We start from the raw sequence: 23,930 nt of genomic DNA on the forward strand, positions 1-23,930 counted from the left end.
CCTCTGTCCATGGGATTCTCCAGGCAAGAATCCTGGAGTGGGTTGTCATGCCTTCCTCCAGGAGATCTTCCTGACCCAGGGATCGAACCCACTTCTCCTGCATCGGCAAGCTGGTTCTTTACCACTAGCACCACCTAGGAAGCCTCAATATATACACTACCATGTGTGAAATAGACAGCTAGGAGGAACCTGCTGTGTAGCACGAGGAGCTCAGCTCAGTCCTCTGTGGTGACCTAGAGGGATGGAATGAGGGCTGGGAGGGAGGCTCAAGAGGGAGGGGATATACGCATACATACACCTGATTCATGTTGTTGTACAGAAACTAATACAGCATTATAAAGTAATTGTACTTTAATTTTTTTTTTTAAAGACCCCTTTGTGCATGTACCAGCAGGGGCTGAAAAATGCTAACGGGGTGGTACATTCACAGATCGCATTTTACTCTTTTATTGTCTAAATTTTTTTTTTAATCGTGACTTTATTAATTTCACAACAGGAAAAGCAAATTGTATAAACTTACAGTTTGAAAAATAAAAAAGCCAACTGCCTATACACTTCACACCTTCCCTGAGGTCTCTGATGACATGTGAAATGCATACAAATGAGCAAATGACAGGGTGCTAATTGCAGTGTGGTTTCTGAGAGGAACAGCTTGGGTGTTCTCACAGCAGGACCGCATCCTGGTTCCTGTTTCCCCATTCATCCCAGCCAGCTGCAGAGCCAGAGAGAACTTGTGTTCCAAAACAAGACATCTGTGACCCTGACCACTCCCCGACAGAAGCTTCCACACCTTCACCAGCTCCCGGGGAAGAACAGGCTTGCGAAGTCCGGCTCCTTTGCTGGCTAGATTAGGCAAGCCAGGTGGATGGTCAGCTGCTGTGAGTGGCCCGGGCCGTGTTCTCCCAGACAAGGCAGAACCTCTTCCCTTTTTGGTCCTGAAAGCTACGTTAGAAGTCAGCAGAAATGCTGCCCACGTGTCCTGCTGTTGGCGTTCATGGTCTTGCAGGAGCCTGCTGGCGTGTACAGCACCATGTGTGGCCCTGGGGGCCAGGAGCCTCGCCAGGGCTTCTCTGTGGCTGCTTCCTCATCTGTGGTTAGCTGCCGTGGGAGGCAAATAGGGTGTCTTTCTACAAAAGCATCCCTCTTACCTTCAGAAAAAAGCCAGCTCAGATTCCTTGTGACCCCATGAGCTGGAGACTGGCAGGCTTCTCTGTCCATGGGATTCTCCAGGCAGGAATACTGGAGTGGGTTGCCATGCCCTCCTCCACGGGGTCTTCCTGACCCAGGGATTGAACCCACATCTCTTGCATCTCCTGCCTTGGCAGGCGGATTCTTTGCTACTACTGGGCCACCTGGGAAGCCCCAGCCTACCCTTAAGGGTACCCAGAGAACTAACCTCCTGTGTGGAGGTCCTAGCCAATCAGCCCCAAAGCCTCCTGTCTCAGCAGCTTTGCTCCAACAGTGCATTTGCCCGAAGAGCCGGGAACCTGAAGGGCAGAGAGGGCCTGGAGCCACGTCCAGCTAGTGCTAAGAAGAGGCTCCATGTCCTTCCTGGACTGTAAAGAGTGGCTGCTACTGTCTTCTGCTTGGGACTGCCTAGCATACAGCCCATGGGTAGGGGCCTCCTGCAAGAGAGACTGCTGTCTAGGGAAACTGAAAACCCAGTCAAGACATCATCTGGGGCTGCACTGTCTCTCCTGGGTGGTCCCAGGCCTCCTGGGACACTGGCTTCTGGGAGTGGGGAGCCACCCCTGAAGGCTCTGGGGTCCAGAAAGGGGACTGTTCCCAGCACCCCCCATCCCTCTGCTGGTGACCTACAGGCACCCCCATGTAACAAGCATGTGGCTTCTTGGAGGAAAGAAGCTTGCGTAATCAGATAGAAATAGGAACCTGGAAAAGAACTCAGTGGGGCATGGAGGGGATTGGGCAACGAGCTGTCTAAAAGACTCCCGGCCATGAGAGCAGGGTTAGGGGGAGGAGCCACGTTTCATCCAAGTCATAGCTAAGATCGAAGGATGTCTCCAGAGCTTGAGACTCCGGAGGGGTGAGGAGGCAGAGGGACAGCATCTTCCTGTCTGCCACCCGTCAGACTAGACACTGGGTATGGGGCCCACCGTGGAAGGGATGCGCAGGGGCAGACAGCTGAAATCGTTCAGCAGGAAGCCGAGGCTGCTGCAGCTCCCAGTCCTCACCCTCTCCACCCAGAGCTCGAGATTAGGCCCTGTTTCCCAGTGACTCTAGAAAAGAGTCTAAGCTCCTCTTAATAACACTCAGCTGAGTGGGTAAGACTCCACACTCCCAATGCAGGAGGACCCAGGTTCGATCCCTGGTCAGGCAACTGGAGCCCACATGCTGCAACTGAGACCCCACGCAGCCAAATAAATAAATACTAGAAAAAATAATACTAATTCTCAGCTGAGCCTGGGCCAGGTAGGGCTGGGGGCTGCCTTTGTAGGGGTGATGTCTCAGAGACTTGCCAACCCCTGCAGCACTGAGGGGGCTTCCCAGGTGACGCTAGTGGTAAAGAACCCGCCTACCAAAGCAGGAGACCTAAGAGACGTGGGTTTGATCTCTGGGTCGGGAAGATCCCCTGGAGGAAGGGATAGCAACCCACTCCAGGATTCTTGCCTGGAGAATCCCACGGACAGAGGAGTCTGGCAGGCTACAGTCCTTGGGGTCTCAAGAGTCCAACCCAAGAGCTGGACATGACTGAAGCAACTGAGCACGCACAAACACAGCTCTGAAAAGTGCTTCTGGCCAAGTGGCACTGCAAGGGGAACTGAATTCCTCAGAGCCTTTACCTTTTGAGGTTCTGTGGGAAGGTTTCTCAGAAGTACAGGGTCCTTCCCTAGGAAAGTGAATCTCTTTTCCCTCACCAGGTAGTGTTATCTTCCCACAGACATATACCTCTGTTCAGAGAACAAAGAAATTTCGAGAAAAGTTTTGAGCATAGTGATCTTCTTTCTTTTTCAGGGCCAGGACAGTGAAGACATGAGAAGTTGGATAGCATAGGATGTATAGCTGATACCCCAGTTTTCTCCTGCTTTCCATTGAGAGGTTTCACAAAGGTTAATTGGCATTAAAATGCTCCTTACAATACTTGGCTGAACCTGAGCCAGGCACGGCTGGGGGCTGCTTACGTGAGAGACATATCCCTGAGACTTGTTGCTCCGTCGCTTAATCGTGTCTGACTCTTTGCAACCCTGTGGGCTATAGCCCACCAGGCTCCGCTGTCCATGGCGAGTCTCCAGGCAAGAATATTGGAGCGGGTTGCCATGTCCGCCTCCTAATGTATTGCAAAGTACTCTTACCCCCAGGGACACTCCAGGTACAGGCTTCATGACTAAGGAGTAGTTGAAAGACCCCAGAGCTTATCAGACTTCAGTTGAGGAAAAAGAGAATGGAAACACATCTTTGTGTTTTCTCTGTGGCTTTTTGGGGGGATGGGGTTGGGGGGTGGCGTGCCAGGTGGCATGCAGGATCTTAGCTCCCCAACCAGGGATGAAACATGTGCCCCCTGCTGGGGAAGCACAGAGTCTTAATCACTGGACCTCTAGGGAAGTCCCTTTGTGTCCTTTTTTGTCTGGAGAATAGCTCTCAGAGCTCTGCAGATAAATCCATGTTAGCATCCAGATGTCAAAGCTGCCTGGTATGCCCAGGAACTTGACTCCCTTGCCAGTGAAGAATCCTGTGATGTCAGAGGCTAAGATGCCCTCTGCAGCGTCAGGACTGGTGGACCAGCACAGTCGTGTGGTGGGCGTCCTAGCTCAGGCTGCTGTCAAAATACTATAAGCTGAGTGGCTTAAACAACAAGAGTTGCTTTCTCCCAGTTCTGGAGGCTGGGAAGTGCAAGCTCAAGGTGCCAGCATGATCGAGTTCTTGGTGAGGTGAGGACTCTCTCCCTGCTCGGTGCCTTCTTGCTGCGTGTCCACATATCAGAGAGACCTCTGGTTTCTTCTTTTTTTAGGATATTTCTTTCTTTCTGGGGGGTCATGCCATGCAGCATGTGGGATCTAGTTCCCCTGCCCAGGGATTGAATCCACACACCCCCCTTGCATTGGAAGCATGAAGTCTTAGCCGCTGGACTGCTGGGGAAGTCCCTTTCTGTCTTCTTTCTTTCTTTGTTTTCTTGGCTGTGCTAGGTCTTCATTGCTGCGAGCAGGCTTTCTCCAGTTGCAGCGAGCGGCAGCTTCTCTTTGTTGCAGTGCACAGGCACTAGAGCCCGTGGGCTTCAGAAGTTGCGGCTCATGGGCTTAGGTGCCCCATGGCATGTGGGATCTTCCTAGACCAGGGATCGAACCCTTGCCCCCTGCATTGGCAGGTGGATTCTTAACTACCGGACCACCAGGGAGGTCCCCCTCTCTTTCTTCTAAGGGTAATAGCAGTCCCATCACGGGGACCCTGCTCTCGTGACCTCATCCAAACCTAATTACCTCTCAAAGACCTTCAAATACCTTCACATGGAGGAGTAGGGCTTCAGCCTCTGAATTTGGGGGGATGCACAAACATTCAGTCCATAAAAGCCTTTGAGAGCTTGGGCTCTGCCCCCAGACAGACCTGAGTGTGAAGTTGGCTCTACCACTGATTAGACTTTTGAGTCTCTTCTACAAACTAGGGGTGATGATTGTGTCTGCCACATCGAAGTGTCAGAGTGACATAAAAACAAAAAGTAGAATGGTGGTGAGCAGGCCTGGAGGATGGCGGAAATGGGGAGATGTTGGTTAAAGGGTACAAACTTTCAGTTGTAAGATGAATGAGTTCTGGGGACCTAACGTACGACATGGTGACTCTAGTCAACAGTACTGTACCGAATTCTTGACATGTTCTCAGAGGGACTTTCCTGGAGGTCCAATGGCTAGGGCTCCGAGCTCCCAATGCAGGGGGCCCTGCGTTTGATCCCTGGTCAGGGAACTGGATCCCACATGCTGCAGCTAAAGATCCTGCACGCCACAGCTGAGACCTGATGCAGCCACAGAAATAAATAATTTAAAAAACTGTTCTCAGAGAGGAGATCTTAAATGGTCTCACCACACACGCACAAGAAGTAACTATGTGTGATGGTAAACGTGTTACCTAACCTTATTGCGGTCATCATTTCACAATGCATACTTATATCAACTCATGACACTGTAGACCCTAAACTTACACAATGTCATTTACCAATTATATCTCGTGCTCGACACAGTGCCTGGAACATAAATATTGGTGAAACCAGGGACACGTTGCCTAAAGGGCTTTCAGGAATGGATGTCTCTGCCCCCAAACTCACAGGGAAGGGAGGTGGTCCTGGGCCTTTGTGGGCATGGCAGAGGGGAGGAGGTATCCCAGACAGGCTTCTCTATGAGGACGGGCCTAAGAGAAGCTGCAGATTCTGTCATGTCCCTGATTCATGGTGAGGTCACACGTTAGATCAGCAATATATTCCCCTAGTTCCCAAAAGAACCTTCTCCCCAGTCATCCATCTGGTCCCCTCCTCACCCCTGTTTTGCCTCTGTGTAATCACTTACGCTTTCCTTCCCTCTAGAATGCCCTGTCTCTGCACCCCACCATTTTTTGCCAGCAATATATGAGACATTCTTCCAGGCCCGGGGTTCAAATGGCACTTCCTTCAAGGAGCGTTTAGTCATCAACTCAGTTCCAAGGGGTGACTCTCCCTTCCCTCCATTACATACTGTCCAGACCACTCTCTGGGCCCAGCAGATGCTGCCTTGCCTCTTGGTGACTTCTGGGCACATCTCAAATCCACTGTCATAAGCATCCTGGGCAAAAGAACACAATCTTCTTTATATAGGGTTCAGGGAATATTCTGTGGGGTAATGAGTAAGTTTTCTAGCCCTCAAAACCCATGGAACTTTCTGAAGTCTTGGGCCACTGAGGCATAGGAAAGAAAGCTTTCCTGTCTCTTCTCAGCTATTTTCTGGTTACTGTCTTTCAAAGAATCATAGACTGGGCAACCTTCACCCATGCATGTCATGGTGAGGCCCAGAGAGGGAAAGAATGTCCCTTAAGGTCACACAGCAGGTTTAGCGGACTTCTGATGGGGAGAGGGAGTAGAGTGTTGATGTTACTGTGATAATCCATGGCCTTAATACATGCAGCCCTTAGATCAGCTGTGCCACAGCGAGCATGTCAGTGTGACTGCTGGCACTGTTATTACGATTCTTCTGTCCTTTATTGTCAACCCCTCCTGCTCCCACCAGGTCCTTTCCTTTCATTTCAGGGGAGAGAAGTACACGGAGGGTATTAACTATGCCTTTATGAAGCAGCGGGTGAGAAGCTGGGCTGGTAGAGGACTAACCATCTGGATTACTGACCTCAGTGGCCTAGGGTGATTTTCTGGACCATCATAGACCTCAGGCCCAACAAGTCAGACCTGGACGAATAATTGGGTGTTGTATTTGTCCCTGTGTTGTGCTGAAGAGAAGATGAAAGGAAACCTGCTTCCCTTTTCGCAGGTGCTAGCAGACCGGCTGAGTCTGGCGTATTGCCCTCCAGGGCTCTCAGGCCCGCTCAGTGGTCACCTCGGCTCAGTGTGTGCAGCAGCCACAGACGGTCTGCTCAAGCTCCGTCCCTCTGTCTGTCTGTCCATCTGTCAGGCAGCCTACAGAAGCTCTCAAGCTAGGTCCTTGGGAGGACAGGGTGTCCGGAATCAGTTTCCACCATCCTTCTCCCATCACAGGGTTGAAAGCAAGATTTCCCATGTGTCCGGTTGTGTGTGTGCACGTCCAGTTACTTCGGTCATGTCTGACTCCTCAGCGACCCCATGGACTATAGTCCACCAGGCTCCTCTGTGGATGGGATTTTCCCAGCAAGAATACTGGAGTGAGTTGCCATGGCCTCTGTCCAGGGAATCTTCCCAACCCAGGGATCGAACTCACATCTCCTGTGTCTCCTGCACTTTGCAGGCAGATTCTTTATCACTGAGCCACCGGGTAGGAGAGGCATCAAAGTTATCGCTGGGAACCAGTGAGGGACAGCTTCAGCTGACAGCCCCGTTGGGACTGGGGAGTTGAGTCTCAGAGTCCACATCCTACCGGGAGGTGAGATAGGACAGGCACACACACCAAGAGACCGCTTTTTCCCAGAGGAGGACTACAATTTGCCTCTCTCGTCTAAAAACAAAATTAAACTCAAATTGGGGGCAGGTGCAGGAGAAGGACTCTGAGAATGGAGACCAAAGTTCCCTTAGTGGGCTGAACCATTTCTCAGCTTCTATTCCATTTCCGTGTTGGTGTCTGATTGGGTGAAAAAGAGTGCAGCCTCCGTTCTGGCTGCTGAGCAAGGGAGCCCTGGGCACTGGGGAATTTTTAGTTGGGATTTCATATGAGCAGTTCAAGAATTAACTGGAACAGCAATTCTCCTGCCCCAAATCTGACTCTAGGATCCTGATGTTTGTCTGAGCCTTTCCGAAGAACGTGACCATTCTATTCTCGACGTGATGTTCCAAATGACCCTAACAGTTCTTTTTCAGTTGGTAGAGCTGGGTTGGCTGAAGCGTCTGTACTCACTCATTTTAGGGTCTTTGTGACCAAGAGCGTATTTGGCCATTCATCCATTCATTCATTTACTGATTCATTCATTGAAACCACTATTTCAAGGTGCCAAGTGTACAGTGTGAACAAGAGAGATGAGGTTCCCACTTTCTCAGAGCTCTCAGTCTAACAGAAGAGATAGGTATTAGGTGATTTACAAGAGCACTGAGTAATCAGAGATGCAGGGCTCCCTGGTCTGATAGTTAGGGAGAGCTTCCTAGTGAATAGCCCACACACCACAGTGAAGATCCAGTGCAGCCAAAAATGTTTTAAAAATTTAAAAAGACTAGAGGGAAGAGGAGATACCCAGGCAGAGTCGGGTGGAACATTTTGACCAGAGATACCATCCTGTACAAAAGTTCTGAGAAAGCAAGAGAGAGACAGGAGGAGAAGGTGGCAGATGAAGCTGAGAGGAGGTGAGGGGCCAGGCCACAGAGCCTTGTGTGCCACTACAGGGATGTGGTTTTTTTCTTCTGACAGTGATGGGAAGTGTTCTCGAGCTGCTGTGGGATGCTGGAAAACTGTTTCCTCCAGCTGATCATTCTAGCTGTGATGTCAGCCTCACGAGCCTGCGACTTCTCAGACGAGCAGACCCAGCTCAGATGTGACCACTGTGAGCCTTCCACTCACCACAGCAGACAGCGTTTCATTTCTTTTTTCTACTCTCTTCCTTGGAACTTACGTCATGTGTGTTGGTTTCTCATGTCCGCTGCTGGCATCAGACTGTGAGGCTAAGCTGACCAGTCCAGGACAGGCAGCAGTAAGCTTGGGGGAAGGAGAGGTTAGGACTCGCCAGGTTTCATGATCAGCATGATCAGCACCTGAAAGTGCCTTCTGTAAAACATGGATGTCATGGGACAGTTTAGAGACAGTGGGCTGGGCTAGGTTGAGTCACCCATGGGGGAAGGAAGGCAGGGTATTTCCTTGAGGAAGAGAGCGGCTGATCCTCTGTAATCTCTTCTCAGAATCTATCTGATGGTTCCCAGCGGTCTGAGTCAGGCTGCTGTCCAGTCTGCCTTTCCCATCCAAGGGGCATGATGACCCAACGCACACTGGGGGCAGGTGTGTGCCTGGCTTTTGGGGTGGGACAGCCAGGGACTCTGGTATTGCTGGTGAAGGTGGCCTGGGCCAGATCAGTCCCTCTCTCCACCTTGAACGTTATATAGGTATAGTGTAGGGAGGACATCAAAGGCAGAAAGATGGGGAAAAGAACAGTGTGGGTATGAGCTTGCTGAGGAACCTTAGCCAGTTTCCAAAAGCCTCTGTTGCTCCTAACCACATAGCGTCCTTAACACTGTTGGTATCTGGGGACAGACATTCTTTGGGATGGTTCTGCTTATTGCAGGACACCCTAACATCTCTGGCTTTATAATGCTCCTCCACATTTTCAAATAGCTCCTGGTGGGGCGGGGCATGGCATGTGCCTGCTCATTGTGTCCAACCTCTTTTTGACCCCATTGACCGTAGCCCTCTAGGCTCTTCTGTCCATAGGATTTCCCAGGCAAGAATACTGGAGTGGGTTGTTATTCCTTCTCCAGGGGTTCGTCCCGACCCAGGGATCGGACCTGCATCTCTTGCATCTCCTGCATTGGCAGGCGGATTCTTTACCTCTAATTGAGAACTACTAACTCCAGTGTTTATGGGGACAGGATACCTAGAGCTTTGCTGTATGTCCTGCAGATGGCTGACAGAGAGACTGGATAAGTCCCCGCATTTCCAAATGTCTTAATGAAACTTTTGTCCAGTGGGATGGTTTTTCTTCCCAGGCCACTCATGGGGGCTCCTGCTGTCTCCTGACCCCAAATGGAGCTTCCCCTGATTTCTATAGCCTGTTTGCTCACAATGGTAACCTAACAGCCCTGTGAAAAATCCACTGGATGAAGCTGAGATTTTGTTGCAGACATTTCCAGGCCTCTTGGCTGGACGGTGTCCAGGGTGGCAGGACAGTCCGCTGGCTGAGGCGCTGCTCCATTGGACCACCAGATGGCGCCCGAGAGCCCCCTTGTCTGCCGCAGGACCACTGGTGGCAGAGGAGACTGCAGAGGGAACTCATCTTAAAGAGGCCTGGTCCTTAAAGAGACAGGGCCACACACCGCGAACTTGACCCGTAATCCCGAAATGAGACTCTCCTGATGACAAGCGACACTGGCTAGGCTCTGATGCTCCTTTGTCCTCACTTTCTCGAATGTTGAGCCGCCACCTCTTGGAGCTGGTCTCCTTGACGACCTGCCCTCAGCCCCTGCGGGCCCCCCTGGACCTCACAGGGACGGGGCCAGTCTGGCTGGTGGCGTCAGAGCTCCTGGCAGAACAGCGCGGGGCTGAGAGGCATCTGCAGAACTCTGGCCGAGACAGCAAGAAGCACAGCCAGCTTCAGGAGAATAGTGGCCACGGGAGGGCAGAGGGCCAGCCTGTGAGCTCTGGCCCCAGATGGACTTGCCTCCGCTTCACTCGGGGCTGATAAGGTTGGAGCTGTTGAACTTTGTCTCTGGGTTCTGGGGACTTGGAGAATCCTTCCATCTCTTCTGCCTGCCTCTTTCCAAATGCTGATGGGGACGCTGTGGTAAGTCATTTTAGGAAGGGGTGGCGGGGTGGGGCGCCAGACCTTACTGTTGATCTCTCAGATCAGCTCTCAGAAACCTCTGTGTTGACCCCCGGGTGGAACAAGCTGAGCCATGTCGGGTGAGGGCCACTTTAGCTAGAACTTGGTCCGAGACCCTCCCGAAATTGCAGCTTGCCTAGTATGCTCTTCCCAGGATGCTGGACTCACTGTGGCCCTAGCCATGGCAGTGGGGGTTCAACTCAGCTCCCAAGAAATGTGGGGGGACGTGGGGGGAGCCTCACCACTGCCCGGACCTGGATGTCACCAGGCTTCTCTCAGCCGTCCGAGGGAGGCAACAAGAAGGTGAATGGAATTTTCTAGTTTACATCTTGCCATGACTTACATCTTTCCCATGACTCAAGCTGAGATAAACTTTGGAAGAGAAAATGAAGTGGGAAGGGCTTTCAGTAAATCCGTGCTCCCTGTAGATCTCCCTGCCTGCTGGAAGAGCGAGGAGGCTGGGAAGAGACGGGGAGGAAGAGGGCAGAGGACAGAACTGTTAAGCCAGACCTGCCCACTTAGAGGTGACCCAGGAGAGGCCTGGGGAATTTTTTTCTCTTCAGGCCCAAGGGCTAAGGGTGAATCTTAGAAGAGTAAGCACTGCTTTGCTCTGCTGAGCTTAAAGGAAATGGAGCAAGGAGCCAGAAACAGGCCATCCTGGGGGCTGCTGGGCAGATAGGAAGCCTGAGGGACATCCATCTGGGTGCCTACCTACGGATGGGAAAACTGAGGCTGGCAAGGCTCAAGACTGGCCTGAAGCACAGAAGCAGTGGGGTTTGGCTGGGGCTGGAGTTCAGGAAATTGTCGCTGGATTTGCTGCAGCCAGCTTGGCTCCAGGATCATCTGGCCCCAGGGAGGAGATGTGGCTTTCTCTGGGAACCAGTTCTCGTTTTGCTTCATCACTGGTGGCTGGGGGGGTGGTTCTGGAGTTACATTCCTCCTGTAGCTCTGATGCTTCCTCCCTGAGTTTAACTTCACTCTGTTTATTCATTTTTAGTCACTCATTGCAGCCCAACTCAGAGATTACCCATGTGGACTCTGGATTCAGAATCTCGGGTCATTTCCTAGCTGGCCAATAGCATACCTTCCTGTTTCTATGCAAAGGAATGGAGAGAATGGTAGTGCCTATCTCATTGGCTTATTATGAAGACTGAGGGAGGCAGTCTATGTGATACACATGGAGCAATGCCTGGCACTTAAGCAGCACTCGATCAAAGTTAGCTGTCATTAGTTTTATTTATTCAGCATGTGTTATTGAATGCCAGTCTTTTGGGCTTTTGGCAGAAAACTGATCCAGGAGCATGGTGTAGTTACGACTGCTTTGGAGGTCCACCTGAGCCTCATTCATCCACTGGGCAAGGTGCAGTGAAAAAACACAGTCCCAGGTTTTGGGTTTTTTTTTTTTTCTTTTGCTGTGGTGCACAGCCTTGGGTGATTCTAGTTCCCTGACCAGGGATCAAACCCTTGCCCCCTGCATTGGAAGCCCAGAGTTCCAACCACTGGACTATCAGGGAAGTCCCTCGTCCCAGCTTTTAAAGAGCTGATCTTCCAGGAAGAATACAAAAGAGATTTTGTCTATCAGGTCAGTTTTTTGGTTTTTAATTTGAATGCAGAGCCCACCCCCACCCCACCCCAACCACCTGTATATCCCATCTGCACACCCTGGTGCTCCCTGCAGACCTCAGAGTGGGGAGAGGTGCAGAGACATCCTTTTCATCACCAGTGACCCCGCGGGGACTCCCAGGCCTTCCTAATGTTCCTAGTGGAGCTGGGTTGCTAACGGTGAGGAGGGAAGAAAAGTGGAAATACCTAGTTTTGGTTCTAAGCATGGTGCCCTTTTTCCCACCCTGGCCAAGTGGTTGGTAGAGGCAAGAACTGGATAATGGAGAGGTGGGGTGTAGCACACCCCTGGGGGTTATGTAAGGGCAAGACTGCTGACCTCAGATGGGGTATATCTTCTTCCCACTTGGCCCACATCATCAGCCTGGTGCTCCTGGCAACCAACCCTTAAAAGTGAATGTCTGATTCTTTGCGACCTCATGGACTGTAGCCCACCAGGCTCCTCTGTCCATGGGACTCACCAGGCAAGAATAGTGGAGTGGGTAGCCATTCACTTCTCCAGGGGATCTTCCCTACCTAGGGATCGAACCCAGGTCTCCTGCATTGCAGGCCGATTCTTTATCCTCTGAGCCGCCAAGGAAGCCCAACCAACACTTAAATCCCCCTTAAATATGCTGATGAGGCAGGAGCAGCTGCTTGCTGTGGGAGGTGAGGAGCCAAGGACAGGCTGAGTACACAGGCCAGAGGGAGGGCTGGGAAGGTGGAGTGTGTTCACCCAAAGGACTAGGCAGCAAATGGTTAGTGCAGGCTTGGAGGACGAGCTGTGATGGGTGCTGACTCAGTGCCTTGGGGTGCACGGGCAGGTCCACACTTAGCTGAATCAGGGTAGCCTGTCCACAGGAACATCCCCCTACTCTGACAGAAGGGGGTTGCTGGCAGATCACCTCACCTTGGGCACAACGTGGGTGAGAATGGCTCTAACTCCTTCCTTCCTAGGATGTGGTACTGGGTCTCCCCCACCTCCTCTCCACTCAGTGCCAGGAATCTGGAGGTTTCTGTTCCAGTCTCATGGCCCTGCTGCTTCCGCACACTCGTCCTATAGCCAAGGTTAGAGTCATGCAATCGGAAGCCATCCTATGTAGCCATCAAGGATCTTGACGTAACCGCCCTTTCCTGGGACACATATGTTTGAGACAGTTGTGCAGAGATGGAATAGGACTGGAAGAGTTTTCTAGAAGATAGTCTCTAACCCATGGTCCAGCAGAGATTTCCAGAGACCTCTGCCACCCTGCTTTCAACCCTGACAGTGGAGATAGCATGCGTGGCCCTCCGTTTATTGTCTGGATGGGTTCCTTAGCTGCTCAGGGCCTCGGTTTGCTCATCTGATAAATGGAGGGAACTGAGATAATAGTGAAGCTGTTGTGTAAGCAAAGCACTCAGATCCAAGCCAGGTCCACTGCAGGCACTTTCCCTTAATTATCAGAAGCACTCCTTCTGACTGGCCTCTAAGGTCCCACTCCCCTCCCCCTATATTGCGTTCTGCACTAGAAGGTTTAGAAGAGGATTGGACAGAATGTAGGGGGGAAAAGCAGAGCTAAGGAGAGCAACTAACATTTTAGCTTGGAAAAAAATGCTGAAAATAGCTTGTTTAAGCCTTTGTAGATAAAAATGTAAAATGTATGCAAATGTATGTGACTCACGCAGAAACATACATCCATGGCCTCCTCACAGTCAGTGCCCAGATGTCGCCATCAGGCAGTGTTCAGAGAAGGCCCAGGCTGCCTTGGGGAGGGGCGGGGGGGTGGAGTTGTTGGGGAGGGGGGCTGTATTGCTGCTTACCTGGGCTGGTATCCTGCTTGCACCTTTCTTCTGGGTCTGTGCCTTCCAGGTGGGAAGAAGAGAGGCCCTGGGCCCCTCTCTGCTCCTCTGTCTCATCGTCCTCCCTCTGGTTCCTCCAGGAGCCCGTTTGCTTCCTCTCCCATCCCAGCTCTATTTCTGGAGCATCTCATTGGAGATGCACGCCCCCCTCTCTGCCAAGCTCCAGGTGCCTGCTTGCTTGGTCCTCCCAGTCTTGTGTGCAAGTCAGAGACGGTGGGAGGTTGACAGCTGAGCAGGGAGACCCACAAGAGCCAAAGTCAGAGCCCGAGCCAGGAGGCCTGGGGTGGGGGAGAGCCCAGTGGATGCAGGGAGGGGCCAGTGTGACCTCCAGGTTGAAAACCACCCACTGTAGCCACCTGTGGATGCTTTGCACCCCCAAAGCATCTTCCCTTGCATCTTCCCCAGGGGCTCACCCCACCTCTGTGAGCCCAATGGCCCCCACCTCCCCTGGGGCAGCTCTGGTGCTACCTAAGCTGCTGAAGGGGCTGGATTCAGGCTTCCTTTCAGCATCATGCAAAAGGGTCTGCTTCTCCTTTTAAGAACAAGATCTGAGACTAATACCGTACTGCATGTTAATGATACTGCTTTTCATTTTTTTTAAAAAAAGAATTAGATCTGTGGTTGTTTGGAATGATGAGAACAGCACTCCACCCCCCGTAAATGCTCTGGGATGCTGACAACACTCCCCCATGTAGAGGCCAGGTGAGCTTCATCTTGTAGGCCATCTTGTAGGGGACCCATTGAACTGGGTCCCCTACAGTCACGGCTGTTAACACAGCTTGGGGATGAGGGGTGGAAGGGTTTGCTGCATCAGCAGAAACCTCACTCTCTGAGGTGAAAGCAGGGTAAGTGGCCCAGCACAGGGGTTCCCTTGTGGGCCCACTGCCTCCCTTCTCTGGGGTTCAGGAAACAAGCTTCCGGGCCCCTTGCCCTGGACCACACTAGCCTGACCCTCCGGCCCCTCCAGTCCCTTCTTCAGGGTCCTTTGGTCCAAGGAGGCCTGCAGCTGAGTTGCCTTGGGTCTCTTAGAACCAGCACCCAGTGGAAGGCATAAAACTCCCCCACTCCAGCTTCTTCATTGCCTGTTTTTTTCTGGGGGTGGGGGGGCGGTGGTCTTAGGAGGAATTTTGTTTCTAAAGGTCTCTTCTCAGAGGCATCTTGAGCCCAGACTTCCCTCAGCTTGTGATTATGCACCCTTGGTGTCCCTCCCTAGATGCACTGCCGCTGGAATCCCCAGAGAAGGTTCTTGCCGGGGACCCAGCGGAGACCCTGGGGTCTCTCCTCTAACCCTGTTTGTCCTTCACGCCCCTCGACGACCTCCTCAGCCTCCTGCCTTCCTCTGCTCGCCGCCTCCCTGGTGTGAAGGGCAGGGAGCAGCCTGGCTTTTAGGTCAAGAGTGTCTAAATAGACAGGCAGTGTTAAGGTTTGGAAGGAAAGAGTCCTTGGGCAGCCAACGCTTCCCGCGGGCGGGCTCGACGTTAACCCCGTCCGCGCCGCTCCCCGGGCTTGCCGAGGGGAGGGGCCTGGCAGCCGCACTGGCCCCTGAAACTGCGCTTAGAGATCCTGGGGTGGCAGGTGATGTCACCCCTGCGGGCCCATAGGTCTCCCCGCGGCACCTAGTCTGCGGGTTGCCAGAATTTGGCCAAGCCCAGCGAGGGGAAGGAAGAGGAGTCTGGGTCTGCGTCGCCCCCCCGAAGACCCCCGCAGACCCCCTCCTCGGTCACCCGCTGGAGTCCCTCTCCGGGTGGGGGACACCGGCTGCTCCCCGCACCTCTGCGGGGGGTCTGGAGGCGTGCCGCGGCGGGGAGGGGGCGCGGGAGCCTCGCGCCGATTGGTCGCGGCTCCCGCCCCCCGCCCCTGGGCGCCGCGCAGCCCCGGGGAAGTTGCTAGTTGGCGGGCGGGCTGCGGGGCCGCAGCTCCGGGATCCGCAGAGGGGCTCGCGGCGGCCGCAGGGGCCGGAAAGGCTCCCGGGGGTGCTCGCCGGCCCTCGCCCGCCCTCCCCCTCCTCCCGGGCGGCTCCGATCGCTCCTCCCTGCTACCTGTTTCCCTGCCTCCCCCTCGCCTCCACCCAGCGCTCGGCAACTTCGGCCTGCGGGGCCCGCCGCCCGCGCCCTCCCTCCTTTGTTGTGCGATGAGGGTCGGGTTTCCGATCTGACGGAGCCTTCGCCGCCGCAGCCGCGCGGAGCCGCGGGCATGGAGCCGCTGAGCCATCGGGGCCTGCCGCGCCTCTCCTGGATCGACACCCTCTACAGCAGTACGTGTGTGCGCGCGGGCCAGGGAGGTCGGGCGGGAACGCGTCCCGGAGCCCCGCGTGGAGCCCCGACGGCCCCCCGGGTTCGCGTTGCTGGGCTTGGCTGGAGCGGGCTGGGGGCTGCCGGCACGGCCGCCCAGGTGCCTGGCAGGCCGGGAGGCGGGAGGAGCGGCTTGGCGCCCCGCGATCAGTCGCTGATGGGATCCCCAGAGTGGACTTCCAGCCGGAGTGGGGGTGAAGGGGGCGCAGTGGATCGACGGAGCCAGGAGAGCTGTGTCACCCCTCTCCCACCTGTTGTGTAACCGAGCTCTCCCCAACCCTGGAGCGGAGGGGAAGAGCCCCGTAGTGTGTTGACCCCCGCTCCCCGGCGGGCTGCTCCTTCTGTGCACCCCGAAGCAGAAAGGCCATTTTGGCGAAGTCCTTGGCGTCTGGACTTGCCATCTCAGGGACACCCTGAGGCCAGGGTGTTTCGGGGTGGGGTCGTATGGTAAGGGAGACTGTAGCTGTCGATCTCCGCCGGGGGCCGTTTGGATGAAGGACCTGAAAACCCCCAGCTCAGCAGTCTTTCCTGCCAGGCTCATCATCATCCCCACCATCACCCTCCTTCCTCCCCTACCCCACCCCCCCAAAAGAAAAAAAAAAAAACCCTTCTCCGCGTTTCCACCCTCCTCGTTCCCAAATCTGCCTCGATCATGTGATTGCTCTTGCACTGGTGCTGGGGATGTGTAAGTGATCACGCCTACCTTCTGGGGGCTTACGCCCAGCCTTGAGCGTCCCCTTCCCCTCACCCCCTTCCCCCCACCCCACCCTCACTCTTGCTTAGGTGGCTAAAGCACTGCATTTTGCCCACCCCTCCCTTGAGACATCGTCCCCAAGCTTTCAGTGGTATAGGAAGAGAGAGGGTTCTACTGGCTCCTGAAGAAGGTAATAAGTGGATTTTGCCCTTCCTGGTCGCTTCAGGGGAACCGGCCCACTTTCTCTTGCTAGGTCTCCCAGCCTAGGGTCCCACGGGGGAGGCAGGTGGAACCAGGTTCCCCCTTCTGGACTCTAGATGCCGCGGAACAAGGCTACATGTCAGGGTTAACCTGGTTTGAATGGTGGGGAGAGTGGACAAGTTGATCCCTTGAACCCCAAATTCTTGCCCTGGAGGCTTCTCAGTACTCATTACCCAGCCTCTGACCTCTGTTTCCCCTTGGGTCCCCATCATTCCCCATAGCTTTTTCTCCCCCCTCTTCTCCTCCTCCCCCTCCATCCTTTTCCTCCCCCCCCCCCAATCTGTTTTCCCTTCCTTTCCTCCCCCCAGCAGCTCTCCTTGTGATGGTTCATTCTGCTTTGGTTTTTCAACATCAAAAGAGCAAAGCTGGATCCCCTGGGTGCCAGTCCTGCGCCAAGCCCAGCTGCTCCCTCTGCTCCTTCCCCTGCAGAGGCCAGCACCACTGGGTGAAGGTCAGGGTCCACGGCTGCTGTGTGGCGTGTGTGCACACACGTGTCTGCCTGAATGGGGGCACACATCTGCTCAGAGCCCGGCTACAGATCAGCTCCTGACCCCAAAGGGAGGGTTAGTGACCTCCTCTTCACTGTGCGCTTGCAAAAAACAGTCATAACAATGCCTCATATTCACATGCAGCTTATGTTCCTGAATATTTCTGGCTCTTTGCAAAACCCAGTCCTGCTTTCCCTATTTCCCAAGGCCTAGAATCCTACAAAAAGCTGTCTCTGGCTTTCTCTTCATTGCCTTAAAGAAGCCTCCCCTGCCTGATCATCTATCTGGTCAATCCCAAGTTTTCCTGACATCCTCCACTCTACCCCAATACCTGTCTCCCCACCGCCCCTCCCTCCAACACATACACAACCTGGAGCAAAGCAGCAAAATTGCTTTGAAAATTTCCAATTAGAGGAAGGTGGGATTGGAAAGGGGAATTCGACTGAGGGCTTCTTTGTGGGGGGTGCCTGTTAATCAGCCCTGACTCAGGCAGTCTGGCATCTGAACTGTCTACCCTTCTGCTGCTGCCTTGGCCTCTGGGCTCCTGGGGCAGCCTGGATAGAGGGGAGGTGGGGGTGGGGGGCACTGGCTTGGCAGCAGTGTGAGGAGTCCTTGCCTCCTTCTTCCAAACAGCTTATTGGAGAGCTGTAGAATGAGGCTTCCTGGGGAGGTGCTGTGCAGTCATGTTTGGGCTGTTAGCCATGAAGTTTCCTCTTGACAAGAGCCTAAATTAAAACAAATACCCGAGCTGTCATTTGCCTGGCAGCATGGTTTTGTGGCTCCCCAAGGAAGTTCCCATGCCTCTCGGGAAGCTATTTGGTTACAGGTCTCACAGTCCTGGGGTGGCAAGTCCCCACAAAAGCCAAATCCATCAGGAATCATAAAGGGGGTGTACACAGGGCACAGGGTAGCCAGGATACTTCTCAGGGACGTGAAAGTCCTGGTGGCAGTGATAGTAGCATCTCCAAGGACCTGCCGTGTGCTAGGCACTGTGCTGGGTGCTCTCCATCCAGTCTCTGCAAACCTCACAACTCTGCAAGACGGGTAGTCTTATCTCTCTTTTATGGGAAAAGTGGCTGGCTAGGCTCAAATCATTACCCTAGGTCACATGACTGATAAGTGACAAAGCTGGGATTCAGATCCTACCGTAGGATGTTGAGGAAGACTCTTGAGTGTCACCCAGATATGTCTGAGCTTATTCACAGTCTTGCAGTGGGGGACATCTGTCACTCTGGTCCTCTGTCTCAGTGTTGTCCCCAGAGTGGCCCAGCAGGGTAAGGGGTCTCAGTGATTCTGAGCCTCACTTGACTCTGTGTCTCTTGGAGGAACTGGAGACTGGTCCTGAAGCCAAGGCAGGGGTGTTTGAGGCTCTGTCTGATTTCACTGAGGCTGGTGGTTCTGTATGCCTAAGGTGCCAGCCTTTGGAATTGTCAGCTCACTCTTTCTGGCTGTCGCATCTGTACACACTTCCATGGCAGCTTGATGGTCCCTTGATAAGGGGTAGACAGCAGACTCCCTCTTTCCCCTATTGTTGAAGTCCTGAAGGTCTGCAGTGATGGCGCAGAGAGATGGGTTGGCTCCCAGCTGCCCGTGTGATCTGGGACGGACTGGAGCAAGGTCTTTGCCCGTGGTCAGCTAGCATGGTGGATGAGGGTTCCTGCCACCCCACTTCCTGTCCCTGGAAGGGACATTCATTTTCCTACATTCACATCATAGCATCAGCTGTGCCTCTCAGGGCCTTGCCTAGATTATTTCCCTGAAGCTGGTGTGTTTCTCTCTGCACGGAGCTGTTGTCTCTGTGTCTGTGTTTTCTGCCTGTGTTCTTCATTTTATCTTCTCTCTTTCACTATTCCTTCCACTAAATACTTACCACTTTCTCTTGGCTTCCTTCTGTACCATGGAATCAGGTTGGATCAAATTAAGTTCTATAGAATAATAAAAAGGGGCGGGGTGCTCTGAAACTTTCTCTTATCCCTCTGAGTGGAGATGAAAATCTTTCACTATATGTTCAGGATTTCTTTAAGAGAGAACTGAGGACTAATTTAAGGTACATTTAAGGTATGCCTTTGCCCTTCTAGCCTCTTTTTTGTCCCAGGAGATTTAACTCTGGCCTCAGACATGCTGACTCTATGGAGCCAAGCAAAAGCCTCTATTATTGGGATGTCATAGAAGGCAGAGCATGATCATCTGTTATTAGAACCTGCCTTTCGGAGCTCACTTCTGTCACCTGAAACAGCATTTCCAAGGGAAATTTCTGCCTCCGGTGATATTTTTATGCCCCTTACAGACTCGGTGCCCTGTCTAATGGGCAGGAAACCGTTTGGGGCTATGAGAATACAAACCCATCTCCAGATGACCATGAACCTGTCTCAGTTTCCCACCATATTCCTATGTTAGCTGCACCAAAGACCAAGCCACTGGCCTGACAGTTGATGTGGGCTTGATCAGGGCAACTCTCTTACCCAGGCCACATCAGACTAACCCAGTGTGTGCCAGTGAACACCTGCAAATGGATGCTTTCTTGTCCCGTGGCTAAGCCCCAGTCATTTATTCCTGTCTGTCTTCACCAGCCCGTAATTGACATGACTGCTGGAGTCCGATAGGTGGGCCTGGCAGAAGAATTAAGTCACCTACTCAGAGAAATGTAGTTTTTCGTCATTGTTGTGGTTGCTGGTGTTACTGTTCTTTAGAGAAAGGAAGGAGTGACAGGAGCATTTGTGAAGAATCAGCTAGGAGGGCAGAAGATGGGAGGAGAGTGGGTAGGAGGGAAAACTTGGGTTGTTCTCTGGGTCTGGGGGCGATTCTGACACCTTTGTTATGCACACTCCTCTGTAGAGTGAAGCTCTGATGTCTCACGTGGGTGCAATGGAGATTAATTGGTTAATATTTCTTGAATGTTTTGAAGAGGAGGAGTGCTCTTTAACTGCTCAGCTGTCCAGCTCATCCCAGCTTTTGTCACTGAGCGGATCCATGAAAGGCTGCCCGAGGAGTTTGGAAGGGGCTGGGAAGGGTGCAAGGGGACGGGCAGGGGCAGAGTGTTGAACCAGGTTCTTCGCTGGTGCCTAGCCCAAGGCCTTGTGCCGTAGTAAGCCCACAGTAAGCTTTGGTTGCACGAGTGAGTATGAGAGGGAAAAGACTTCCGGGTTCTTGGCTCCTTTAACTCCTGACTCCATCCGAAACCCCAGAAACCCATTAGCTGGCCCATTCACAAGTTTCTGGCTGTGTGGATTTGGTAATTGTAGTAGCTTGTAGTGGAGTCGGAGACCCCCCAAGGGAGTCCCACGCATTGCTGGGGCTTGTGATTACGTGATTGGAAGCCTTCGCTGCCAGCGTTGGTGCTGCAGCTGTTTGGCTCGGCTTGAGCCCTTTGGGGTGACAGGCAGCTTCAGGACAACCGCGTGTCATCTCCACGTCATCAGCTGCCTCGGCCAGGCCCCTGGCTCTGGTAGGCTGAGGTGATCCATGGGGCTTGGAGGACCCGCCACATTCTACCTACAGGGTCTTGGCGCTTTCCACTGAGTACCAGGGAAGAGGCCTGCAGGCTCACCTCTCTCCAGGGCTGCATAGAAGAAGCTGATTTTTCTTTTGACTTGTGGCCTTGGTCTGCCCTTGCTTGCATTCCTTAGGGCAAGATATGGCCGAGCCATGGATGCCCCTGGGGGGCAGTGGGAGCATTCTGCTTGTCCCCGAAGCTGGGGGAGAACCTGATCCTGTAAATGGGGGAGAAGAAAGAAGGGCTACGGGCAAATGATAGCATGCACCTGGATAGGAGGGTTGGGGATAGAGGCCCAAGCCTACCCCTTGCCCAGGGCGTTTGTCACAGAGCCCTCTGAGACAGAGCCAGCTGGACCTGTGACCCACTGCAGATGGGGCAACCAAATCTTTTCCCCCAGGCTCAGATTTCATTTGGGCCTCTCTTGGTTTTCTACCCTTGCCCTTTATTCCTGTCTTCTCTTCCTGCCATTTCTTCCACACTGCTGGATGAAAAACGAATATGGGTTTACTGGCCACATAGAAACTGACAGGGTCAACGTGGTCTTTGGGAGACAGGGTGGGCTCTGTGATGACCTAATTGGTCACGTGCCCTCCCCCCTTTCCTCCACCCTCACCTCTGAGGTCCTCATGCCCCTCAAGACCAGTGATCCTCAACCTTTTTGGCACCCTGGGTGAGGAAGATCCCCTGGAGGAGGGCATGGCAACCCACTTCAGTATTCTTGCCTGGACAGAGGAGCCTGGTGCGCTATGGACCATCACAAAGAGTCAGACACGACTGAAGCAACTTGAGCACGAACATGAGCTGTGGGTTTACTCAGGACTGCTGGGGAAGAATGTGACCATAATTACCTTCATGGGATTGAAGGGCTGATCCTATTAGTGTGCTGGGCTAACCCCTTCCTCCTGGGCATTGCCTCCTGGCCAGCTGTGAGGGTTTAATGGATCAAGATCATGGAGACCGAAGATGTTGTATAATTAAGCCTAGTTATTTTCCGAGCTGGGGGTAGCCACTCCCCACAGCAGCAATTGATTTCCTCACTTGTGGTCACCCTATTCAGTTGCAAGTTACCCTGGGCCTAAGCTGCATACAGTCCATCGTTTTGAGTGAATGCCTCCCTTTGAAGGCACAGCTTTAGGAGAACAATCCCTTTCTGAGGGGTCTGGGTGACTGTGTGCTCTATGTGATGGCGCCTCTGGAGTTGTGCTGTGGGACCTCTTATGGACATAAGAGCTCTGAGCTCTGCAAAGCCACATGGAAACCTCATCCATGGGTCTCTCGCAACCACTGGGCCCAAGGAAAAGAAAGCCCAGTAGTCCAGCCAAGCTCATAGATTTTAGGTTTTTCTGTTTGGTTTAGGAAGAATGGAAAAAGCCATAATGTTTAACTAGCCCTACTGTGTGTCAGATGCTGTGCTAGGTACTTTCTTACATTACCCTAACAACTCACCAAGGCACTTTTTATCATCCCCCTGGCCTACGGATGAGGATTCCGAGGCCCTGAGAGGTTAAGTTATTGCCGAAGGTCTCCTGGTTTGAGCCAGGTCAGTTCTCAACTGTAGTTGAGTTGCAGATGGCTGCAACTCTACCTATAGCCGATTCAGCTGCCAACAGCAATAACGATCTTAGCCAACACCCATGAGGACCTACTGTGTGTCAGCACGCCCCTGGGCACTGCCCATGTGTTATCACTAATCCTCAACAGTCCCTACCTTATGAGGTAAGAAGGAATTATCACTACAGGGAGGAAACTGGGACTCAGGGAAGTTAAGTAATTAATTCAAGGTCCTAGAGTGCAAGCCAGGAGTCAAGCATAGAATTGGCCTCGTTTTTTTAATAGATATTTTTATTTATTTCGGAGAAGGGAATGGCAACCCACTCCAGTACTCTTGCCTGGAGAATCCCACAGACGGGGGAGCCTGGTGGGCTGTGGGGTCACTCAGAGTCGGACACGACTAAAGCGACTTAGCAGCAGCATTTGTATTTATTTGGCTGCATCCGCATCTTAGTTGAAGCAGGCAGGGTCTTTAGTTGCAGCATGTGAACTCTTAGCTGTGGTATGGGGATCTAGTGGCATGTGAGACCAAACCCGGGCCCCCTTCATTGGGAGCGTGGAGTCTTAACCACTGGACCACCAGGGAAATCCCCTGGCCTGACTCTTAACCCCTCTTTCTCTGACTCCCTTGCCTTTCATGGCAGCTGGTATTTTTTGAAGGTTGATTGATCTGTTCATCTCTCTAACTAGAAGGACAACTGTGGAGATGGTCTTGGTCCCCCCATGGTATTTGGACAGCTCTCAGCCTTCAGGTGCCCTGTAAGTGCCCACCGGCTGGGCTGCCTCTTCCTAAAAATGGATCCCAAGGAACCCTCCCATGGGTACTTGAACCCCTTATCCCAGAGTTACCTCGTCCCTGGATTCCTGGCAAGTTACTCTGTGTTAACCCCAAAATAAATAAAGAGGAAGGAGAGAAAATAGACTGGAGGGCAGGGACGGGCAACAGCTAAGGCCCATTTTCGAGAGCCGAGCAAGGCAAAGGACAAGTGGGTGGGGACTAGAGAAGGCGAGGACTTGGCTGAGCCCTGGCGCATTGGCTCTGATCTCAGGCCTTTTTAAATTCACCACCACAGTTTCCAAAGGGAAATGAGGTGAGCTCTCGGGCATTAATCAGGCCACCATGCACCAAGGCCCTTTTCTGAGGCCCAGGGCCAGTTGGGCCACAGATCCAGCTTCTGCATTTGAACTCACCCACGTACAGCATGCTGGTGATGGGGTGGCTCCAGCGCAGGCCCAGAGTCCCCTGCCCAGAGTTCAGGCCTCTGTGAAGGCCGGTGTCTGCTACAGTGGAAGGCCCCTCTTTGGCTGGAGCCAGAAAGGCCAGGACATGATCTGAGGGCTTGCTGCAAAGATTGGTATGTGGAGAGTTTTGGGGGTGATGATAAAGGGGGTAAAAGCCTGTCCTGAGCTGACCACCCAAGCAGAAGGATAAAAGTGGAGATGAGGGGAGGGGAGGGTCGCTTCCACTCTCTTCCTTTCCCTTCGCTGCTCAGAATGTCATAGGCCGCTTCCTTCCTTCTGAGTCTGCAGGCATTTTTAGGAACTCCTTCTTGGTAGGGTGTAGGGACCCATAAACCACC

General features: G+C 53.1%; 1 protein-coding gene across 3 annotated transcripts in view; it reads left to right on the top strand.

Annotated features, from left to right (window-relative positions):
• The window catches only part of ABR (ABR activator of RhoGEF and GTPase), a 187,723-nt gene that overhangs the window by 28,488 nt on the left and 135,305 nt on the right, over positions 1–23,930 (top strand). Inside the window, exon 1 of one of the 3 annotated variants that reach the window (XM_069603029.1) lies at positions 9,793–10,092. The exons of 1 other annotated variant lie outside the window; for it this stretch is intronic. Coding sequence is in view for 1 of the 2 variants with exons in the window: in XM_069603027.1 (XP_069459128.1) it covers positions 15,763–15,823 (61 nt within the window). In the remaining variant the exon portion in view is untranslated. Of the gene's footprint in view, positions 1–9,792; positions 10,093–15,194; positions 15,824–23,930 lie in introns of those variants that run through there. One more of the 3 variants, XM_069603027.1, reaches the window with a different exon arrangement.

The sequence above is a fragment of the Ovis canadensis genome, chromosome 11, assembly GCF_042477335.2.
Source record: "Ovis canadensis isolate MfBH-ARS-UI-01 breed Bighorn chromosome 11, ARS-UI_OviCan_v2, whole genome shotgun sequence".
In the NCBI taxonomy this organism is placed as follows: domain Eukaryota; kingdom Metazoa; phylum Chordata; class Mammalia; order Artiodactyla; family Bovidae; genus Ovis; species Ovis canadensis.